Source organism: Populus nigra, chromosome 7 (assembly GCF_951802175.1).
Source record: "Populus nigra chromosome 7, ddPopNigr1.1, whole genome shotgun sequence".
Classification (NCBI taxonomy): domain Eukaryota; kingdom Viridiplantae; phylum Streptophyta; class Magnoliopsida; order Malpighiales; family Salicaceae; genus Populus; species Populus nigra.
In genome coordinates, this window is record NC_084858.1 from 8,096,450 (window position 1) to 8,106,346 (window position 9,897).

Genomic DNA, 9,897 nt, shown 5'->3' on the forward strand with positions numbered 1-9,897 from the left:
CTTGCTTGAACGATGCATAGAACAAGTAAAATTTGGGTCATAGATTTTGTGCATATTCTTTCTTTTGGTCTTTGAAGCTTGATTAAATTTGGGTCTTCATGTGTAGCCTTGTCTGATTTCTAGTTACATCCAATAAAGAATACATGAATTTTAGGCTCAATTTGGGTGAGGCCTTGGGAGAATAATGGAGATGTACTTTGCCAAGCTCAAATGGGCTTCAAGACCCAACAAGCTTGGACCAACCTGGCCCAATAACATAAATCATATAAAATATATACTTGGCCCAAACTTATAAGCTAAAAGTCCAAGACAATTTTAGACTAACTGAAGGAAACAAGCGAAAAGAAGATCTAAAGAGGAGTTGGGAATGTTTGACTGGATCCACTTAGCTCAATTTAAGAAAGTTGGTATTGGACTGAAACAACATCAGAAGCTAACTTCACCCTATAGCATATGAAAGCCACAAACTACTGTTGGAGGCTTAGCTGGATTAGCACAAACCGGTGCGCTTTGTACATTACAAAGATAAAAATAAAACTCTCATTTTACTCTCCATTGCAATACTGTAATGATAAATTTACCTTTTAGTAATAAAACCTTTTAACTATACATCAAGAGTAATTCGGTTTTTTATACTATGATACAAGTATTATTTTCAAATTATTTAGGAACAAATTAGTCCTTTTCTTTTCTTTTCCATTAAAAAAATTGACTTAAGTACACTTGGAATAAAAAAAAAAAATTAAACTTGCATCCAAAGCCTTTTAATCTTTTAATTTTTTTTAGCATGATAAAATGATTTAATAACCTTTAAAAGTAAAATGCACTAAACTATTTTTCAAAGAATTTTTTATCCTTTTATTTCTCTACTATCATGAAGTTGATTCAGGGAAAATTTTGTATTTTAATAAATATTTTAAAAATTTATTGCTAACAAGTGAGCAACCCCACTCGCCTTCCAAGTGGCGCATGTGGCGCTGTCTAGTAATAATAAGTCACCTTCCACAACGATGTTTGAATCGTTATGGTAGCCTCTCTATTATGCGGCAAATCGTGTGGCCAATATGCCTCTAGTTTGGCGTCCATTATTTTTCTCTTTTCTCCTCAATTTCTACATCTGACCCTTTAGAATTTTAAAGTAACCCTTCAATTTGCTTTTCATTTAAATTCGATCACTATTCCTTTTATTACTATTTATTTTATTTATAAAAAATTATAAAATTAGATCTTTTTTTTTTAATTACATCCCCTTTTGATTTTTTTTTATCTTTCAAATTTGATCCATATTCTTTTGATTGTTATTTATTTCATTTGAGGTAATTTTTTAAATTGATTTTATTAAAAACTCATCCTCTTTGAGTGTTTTTTTCTTATCAATTGGTCCTCATCCTTTTAATTGTTTTTTTTAATAAATTTTTTAAATTGATATTTTTGTTTTTCAATTTCAATCATTAACATTAAATTGATTATGAATTGAGTCTATTGATGAAGTACGAGTCTAAGATTTCACGGGTTTCTAGTTTTATAGATTAAACTAGGTTTAGGAGGTTTGCCTCGGTTTGACTATTTTTTGTTAACTCATGTTTTTCCCATTTTTATCCTTTAGTATTTATTCAATTGAAGATTGAGCTATATTATTTTTTTTTTTGTAGATTTTTTCACTGTTTTAAAACTTGACCTGACTCTATGGGTTGACCCATGACCCAGGTGACTCGAAGCATAGGTTAGGTCAAGTTTTCTACAAAAAAAAAAAAAGTGAAGGATTAACCTAGTTCTAACTAGTCAAAAAGTCGAGTTGCCCTATGACCCGGTTAAAGCCCATCGACTTGTTTTCTTTTTAATTTTCCTTTTCTCAAAATGAAGCCATTTTTATTTTATTTTTATGTAAAATAAAAAATATTTTTGGTTTACCCGGGTTAACTAGGGTCGACTTACTTGACCCGTAACTCAAGACTTGCCCGATCGACCTTTAGGTCAAGTTTAAAAACTATAAGTTTTTTCACTAATTTTGAAAATGATCTGGTTATCTTTAGTCTTTTCATTTGTCATTCTTTATTGAATTTTCTTTGGCTAATTTTTAAATTTATGTTTTTTTATTGCATATTTCAACATTAAATTGGTTATGAATTGAATCTCTTAATCTAGTCTGAGTCTAGGATTATTAGGTTGCAAGTTTAAAGAGATTAGCTTAAGTTTAGGAGGTTCGTTTAGGTTTTTTTTTTCTTGTTCTTAGGCTCATTTTTTTAGTTTCTTCCTTTGACATTTATGCAATTGGAGATTAGGCTCCATATTTTTTATTTGGTTTTTATAGAATTTTTCACAAATTTTAAAAATAATGTAATTTATCTTGAGTTTTTTTCATTTGTTGTTCTTTGTTAAATTTGGTTTTTTAAAAAAACAAATTGAGTTAAATTAAATTTTAATTAATTAAATAGAAGCATGAGGTACTCACTTCATGGTATTTTGTTTGTCTTGTTTTTCGAGTCATGGCTCTGACGACGCGTACAACCTCTTTCCATGTCATCGTGTAATCTTTCGCAGTAATGTTAGAACTATCTTGGTGAGCTATTTCTAGTGGTGGGGTGGTTTTCATGGTGGAGCGATGATGAGTCTTAAAAGAGCTATTCTTTCTTCTGATTCAAAGTATGATATTGACATCTTATTTTTTATATGTAATTATCGCCATGTTTTTTGTTCATTCGATTTACTATCGATATATATTTTTAATTATATTATTAAATTAAACGAGTTTATTGAACCTAATCAAGTTAAAGACCGAGGTCTTCAATTTTTCGTGTTTTTTTTTAAATATTGGCGCAATCAAAACATTTTTTTTTTTTGCATTAAAAAAATTTAACCCAGCTTGCAACGTACCGTGGAACACATGACTAGTTATCATCCAAATCAAATCCTAAAACTATAGATATAAATCTTACACTTAAATGTTATTACAAAGGAATTTAGTTTTGATATAGAAAAGGTAGTTTAAGAACACCCTATTTATCATTGAAATTATAGTTATTGAAAAGTAAAAAATCATAGTAATTGAATTTTAACTCGGATAAAATTTTTAGTTAAATTAAATAAGTTATTAACCCAATAAAAATTAATTTACTCAGCTATGTCAACATCAAATCTTTTTGATAAAAATTACTTGATCCGGTGGTTCTTGAGATGACCAGTAACCCAAGCTACCTATAAGTCTTTGGATTAGGTGTGATAATTATGATTGAAAAAAAAAATCATTTTCAGTTTCGAGTCACCTGTCTATCACTAATCAATTGTTTATCTCCTTATGTTATTTCCCAAAGTGTGAAAAAAATAAAAAAAAAATTAAATGATGTTTTAATAGTAATTATTTGAGATTAATTTTTTTTTTTTTTTATGATTTCAAATTCAAGCCTTATAGTTATTTATTTGATGATCATTGAAAACTTATATAATCATTAACTTTAGAACCTGTAGAATTAATCGAGATATACACAAGCTGATCCGGACAACTACGTTAAACTTAAAAAAAATATGCTAATTTTAATCCGTTATTCTACCAAATAACCTCAACGGTTTCGCATAATTAACATTCATTACATTACATAAATGTATTATTAACATTGATTGCCGCAGTTAATTATTTCTAAAACACCAAAATTCTTCGAGGCTTGGCAGGCACATCGATTGAGAGGAGGCCTGCCTGACCTAAAGCAATGAAGAATGTCAAGCATCTGGGCCCTCTAGATGAGCTGGTCCCACATCTTTTTCCACGGTTGGGATAATCCAACTGGCCACGAGACAGTGACATGAGGATCTTAGGTGTGTCCAACACAGCATCATCCAACGGTCTCTTTTTCATCATCTTTCTCTTCTTTCTTTGCAGACTGTTGTTGGGTCACAGACACTCCTACAGCGCATCAAAAAGAATACAAAATGCCTGCACATCCGGCGATGATTTCTAACTGTTGGAAGGGTAAACTACACTTTCATCCCTGTGGATTTATCAATGTGCCGTCATGGTTTATAGCATGCTTGAACACTTCCTTTTCAAAATGATTTTTATTTAAAAAAATATTAAAAACTATTTTTTTAATTTTTAAAAGTTTATTTTTTACATCAGCATATTAAAACGATCCAAAAACATATAAAAATATTAATTTAAAGGTAATTTTCTTCAGAATTCTATTTATTTTTTAAAAGTTTTCATTTGTATCCCTGAATATGAAGTAGTTAATGAAATTCAACGACTCACTCACTTTCAGATAAGGGAAGAATGTAGTGTTTTTAAGTCATTTACATGTTCTGAAGAAAACAAAGGAGGGTGATGAGCACGATGCCCTTTAGTAAGAGACTGAGCTGACTCAACTTCTTCGTTTCCCCCTGGTTTCATATCTTTTTAGTGGGAAGCCATGGCGACGAAAATGAGAGCTCTCTGTTGAATGAGCTTTTTTTACTAGCTTGATGTGTGTTTTGTTTGACCAGACAATTTTGAATATTTTTAGGCTTTCAAATACTTCTTATGAGATATCATCCATGTGTATAGATCTGATACGAATAATGGAGAGCTTTTCAAATTATTTAAACGGTTAGGAGCAACAGCAAAACTTATATAGAACTAGATTGAAAACCATTAAACTATGGGCATGGAGATGAAACATTTGTAAGCTTATAGGGACTAAAATGTTGTTTACCCTACAAAGAAAGAACGCCCGTTACAAATGGGACAGAGAAGAAGGGGTCTAAGATCCAAGAAAATTAAGAACAAATGGATAGTTATGGGTCCACACACACACACACACAGAATCATAGACTTCAAGCTGGCTTTGTGGTTTGCACAGCTTGGCCCTTTTACCCAGCCCCCTCCTCCACACTCCACTCTTTATAACTCCCCACCTCTCCCCCCAACCCCTCACAACACCCTCAAGGCACGAACATTTCAAGAGTTCAAGTGCCATAGCCCTCTCCCTCTCCTTGTATATCTCTAAAATTTCTTGTTTTGTCATCGAGAATGGCAGAGGTGGTGCAGAAAATGAGTCAAGAACAAGATGTTGTGGTGGTAACTGATGTTCCACAAGCTGAGAAAACAGCTCCAGTGCCACCAACAATGCCAGTGGTGGTGGAGAAAGAGCCACCAGTGCCAGTCCCTGAGACTGAAGAGGAGCCAATGAAGCCAAAGCAGGTTGAGGAGGGTGCTGTAGAGACTCAGGTGTTGAAACCTAGTGGAGGTGACGATGAAAAGATGTCTCAGGTGGTTTCTTTTAAGGAGGAAAGTACTAAAGTTGCTGATCTTCTTGATTCTGAGAAGAAAGCACTTCAAGAATTTAAGCAGCTTGTTCAAGAAGCACTTAACAAGCATGAATTTAGTGCTTTGACTACACCACCAGCATCAGCTAAAAAAGAGGAGAAGAAAGAAGATGTGGTGGTGGTAGCCGAGGAGGAGAAAAAGCCGGCCCAAGAAGAGGAAACATCAGCAGTAATAGAAGACAAGGAAAAAGTAGAGACTGAAGCTGCAGCAGAAAAGGAAGAGAAGAACGAAGTGTTGGAAAGTGAGGTTCTTGATGATCAAGGAAAGGTGGCTACTGCTGTTGCTAGTGATACTACTGCTGGTACTTCTGTGGATGATGATGGTGCTAAGACGGTGGAAGCCATTGAAGAGACCATCGTAGCTGTCTCCTCTTCAGTGGCTTCACAAGAGGAGACTCCAGCTCAGGATACAAAAGAGCCCGAGGGAGAGACAAAGGCTGCCTCATCATTGGATGAGGGAGCTAAAGAAGTTAAATCTGAGACCGTGGAAGTGACACCAGAAGAAGTATCAATCTGGGGAATACCGCTTCTTGCTGATGACAGAAGTGATGTGATTCTCTTGAAATTTCTCAGAGCCAGAGATTTCAAGGTGAAAGATGCATTCACCATGCTCAAGAGTACAATTCGCTGGAGAAAGGAGTTTGGCATTGATGAATTGCTTGAACAAGATTTAGGCTTTGATGATTTGGGGAAGGTGGTATTTATGCATGGTCTTGATAAAGAGGGACACCCAGTGTGCTATAATGTCTATGGAGAATTCCAAAACAAGGAACTTTACAAGAATTCATTTTCTGATGAGGAGAAGAGGCAGAGATTCTTAAGGTGGAGGATTCAATTCCTGGAAAAAAGTATCAGGACATTGGATTTCAGTCCCGGTGGAATTTCCACAATTGTTCAGGTTAATGACTTGAAAAATTCTCCTGGACCAGCTAAGAGAGAGCTTAGACAAGCTACTAGACAGGCACTTCAATTGCTTCAAGACAATTATCCAGAATTTGTGGCCAAACAGGTATCTTTGTTTGTTTCAATTCATGTTTATTCTTTGTTTGATAATAACTACATTCATAATGTTTGATTCCTTGGTGTCTCCTCTGCAGATCTTCATCAATGTTCCCTGGTGGTACCTAACAGTAAATAGAATGATAAGTCCATTTTTAACCCAGAGGACCAGAAGCAAGTTTGTCTTTGTTGGTCCTTCCAAATCTGCCGAAACCCTTGTCAGGTTTGTACTAAAAAGATTTCAAATTTGCTACAGAAAATGTAGTCGCTTTCTGACATGCATTTTTGTACCATTTGGGCTGTGAGTTAAAAAATTTCTTTTTACCACCAAGCAGGTACATAGCCGCTGAGCAAATACCAGTGAAGTACGGAGGACTAAGCAAAGATGGTGAATTTGGCTCAGCTGATGCTGTTACTGAGATTACCGTGAAGCCAGCAGCAAAGCACACTGTAGAATTCCCAGTTACTGAGGTGGGTTTTGCCTTTTCTCTTTTGACTGGAAGTAACATGTACAGAGTCAGTCTCTTTTCCCTTTTGAAGAATCCAAGAAAAAGAACATGTGACTTTGTCTAACATGCAGCACCTAGAATGGTGTTTCCTGGACCAGGGAATCTTTCCTTGGATACTCTGAAGTCTGAACTATACAGTGATATAATCTAGGGTTTTAACATTGATGAACACTAGCAATGTCTTTCCTTGGATACTCTGAAGTCTGAACTATACAGTGATATAATCTATGGTTTTAACATTGATGAATACTAGCATTGCCATTTTAACCCTTGATTAATGTTAATCTAATTGATTTTCAGACATGCCTTTTAACATGGGAAGTGAGAGTTGCGGGATGGGATGTGAGCTATGGTGCAGAATTTGTACCAAGTGCTGAAGATAGCTACACAGTGATCATCCAAAAGGCTAGAAAGGTTGCTGCAACTGAAGAACCAGTGGTTTGCAACAGTTTCAAAATTGGTGAACCTGGTAAAGTTGTTCTCACCATTGACAATTCCACATCCAAGAAGAAGAAGAAGCTCCTCTATCGCTTGAAAACCAAGCCCGCTTCTTCTGATTAATTAAGGGACTATATATAGTGAAACAACAATAGAAGATTTTGCTTACATTCTTGCTGCTGCTGCTGCCAATTTTATCAACATGATCAATATCACAGCTTGAAGGTGTTCTGAGGGTCTTGACCATGGAGAAGATAAAGAAATCTTGAAGATGTTTATTTATATATATATGTTTATTTATAATTGAATTTTGTTTTGGTGTGGAATGGATTAAGGATGTTGTGCAATTGAAGGCTAAGAAGCATGTGTGGGGATAGGGAAGAAGCTCCATTACTAGTGCCAAGAATTTTCTTTGTGAATTCTTTATGGCTTTCTTTCTCTTTCCCTGTAAGTATCTGTTGGACATATTATGATATTAATGAAGACAGTATCTTTCCTATAAACTCTTCAGTTGGGATCTTCTACTAGAATCTCAAGCGATGTAATTTCTTAATAAAATATACAATTTGGATGGGATTCATGTTATGGACTTAGATAGTTAATTATACCGCGCTATGTTGTGTGTTTATTATTTCTTTTCATTGCAAAAAAAATAATGAGATGATATGTATTTTAAAAAAGAAAAAAAATTCAATATTATAAATTATCACATAGATGAAAAATATTTAAAAAAACTAAAAAAAATTAAATCAAAACTTGATTAACTCTTAAATTTATAACTTAAGATATGATATCAAGATAACTCAATTAAAAAAAAATAAATAAATAATATTAATTTCTAAAAACAAAATAGTTATTTTTTTCATTGGAGAAAAGATATCAAAACTATGCTGTGTAAATATGGATTAAACTCTCAAACATGTAATCCATTAAATTTTTTAACCGGATTTAACCAATAAGCTCTAGACCTAAAAAATTAAATGATGAAGGATAAAATCAATTAATTCAATTTAGTTCAAAAATAAAATTCCTTCAGAAAGTCTAAATTTAATAAAGACAAAAAAAACCTAAAATCAATGCGAATTTTGTTATTTTAAAATTGACTAAAAAAACTTATAAAAAGTGAATATAAAATAATAAAATGGTAAAGGATGAAAAAAATAATTTAAAAAGCATAAAAACCACGAAAACCCATGTTTGTATCTACTTCATAAACTGGAGTTAATCTCTTAAACCTGTGAACCGTTAAATTCTAGACCTGGACTCAACTAATAAATTAAGCACCCGTCTAATTAAATGTTGGAGGATGAAATAATAAAAAAATCAATATAAAAAAAATCTTGGAAGATAAAAAAATACAATAATAAAAAAGATTAGATTTGACAAGAAAAAAAAAGAATGATGAAATTGCTGAAAACAAAATTGCAAAAACCATCTAAAAAAATAGCGATAAAAATAATAGGAACCAAATCTGATAGGTGAAAATATCTATTCGTGGTGAAAATAAAAAAAAATCTTAATTTAATAAATTATTCCTAAAAAAATTGCAATAAAGAGAACAACGATGAAATTGAAAAAACCCCTTAATTTTATAAATTACTTTAAAATTTAAAATTATAATGAAGAGAATAAATATAAAATCTTAAGTATAATAGAGGATGGTTTGATTTTTTTAAGACCAACATGACAATTAAGTAATAGAGAGGAAAAAAGAAAAAAAATAAAAGGCTATATGCACCACTTCAGCCACCTTCGAGCTAAACGAACTGCTTATTCATGGAGAGGACATTAAGATGCTTGACCATCTTACACCCGAGATAACTCCGTGTAAAGAAAAGTGGAAAAAATGGCAATACTCAAGGGCTAATAATTTAATAGCAAATGATAAAACCAAATAAAAAACTAATTTTAAAAAAACTAAGTCAACCTATGTTAACTCGATTAACTTGAGAACCGAGATATGAGATGGGGATAACCCTACAAAAAAAACTGAACAAATCACAATGCTTAAGGCCCAATAAATAAATGTCAAATGATAAAAATAAAAAAATATTCTAAAAATGATTAAAAAAATGATAAAACAAAATAAATGAAGAAAAGGATAAAAAAAGAGTAATGAAAAAAATGAGGACCAAAATTTAAAAAAAAATGAATTAAAATTCTAAAGGGCAAAATCAAAAAATTACAATAAATGCAAAGGATAAAAAAATTCAATCAAAAGATTGAGGATTATATTTGATACCAAAAATAAATTAAATAACATGTGGATAGGGATAAAATTGAAAAACAAAAATATAAAGAAACATTAATATCAAAGAAAATAAAAATTAAAAAAAATGAATATCAAACTCAAAACAAATATAAAATAGAGGATATAACTAAATTTTTAAAGACCTGACATAAATTTTAAAATACAAGAAAGAGAAATGAAGGGCAGAAAAAAAACTCATAGCCGTGGAATTTACCTTAATAAAATAACATTTATTTTCCAAATTTCAAGGGAAATATACTTTTATTGTACAATTTCAAAATTAAATGAAAAATTCACCCCTGATCAATTTATAATTGACATTTGAATCCCCTTGAAAAGACAATTTAACCTTTCATTTCAAGGCAATTATTAATAGCAATAAAGAGCAAAAGTGACATTATATTA

At 32.1% G+C, this 9,897-nt stretch overlaps 1 protein-coding gene across 1 annotated transcript; it reads left to right on the plus strand.

Annotated features, from left to right (window-relative positions):
* Positions 1-4,798: 4,798 nt before the first annotated feature.
* Positions 4,799-7,744, plus strand: LOC133699219 (patellin-3-like). Its single transcript, XM_062122382.1, has 4 exons — positions 4,799-6,304; positions 6,393-6,517; positions 6,630-6,765; positions 7,104-7,744. The coding sequence occupies exons 1-4, from the start codon at positions 5,000-5,002 to the stop codon at positions 7,362-7,364; spliced, it is 1,827 nt and encodes a 608-aa protein (XP_061978366.1). The 5' UTR covers positions 4,799-4,999; the 3' UTR covers positions 7,365-7,744.
* Positions 7,745-9,897: the final 2,153 nt, after the last annotated feature.

Coding starts and splice junctions, on each gene's coding strand:
- LOC133699219 (XM_062122382.1), top strand. CDS start 5,000: ATGGCAGAGGTGGTGCAGAAAATGAGTCAAGAACAAGATGTTGTGGTG. Junction 6,518..6,629: donor TCTGCCGAAACCCTTGTCAG/GTTTGTACTAAA, acceptor ACCACCAAGCAG/GTACATAGCCGCTGAGCAAA. Junction 6,766..7,103: donor TAGAATTCCCAGTTACTGAG/GTGGGTTTTGCC, acceptor ATTGATTTTCAG/ACATGCCTTTTAACATGGGA.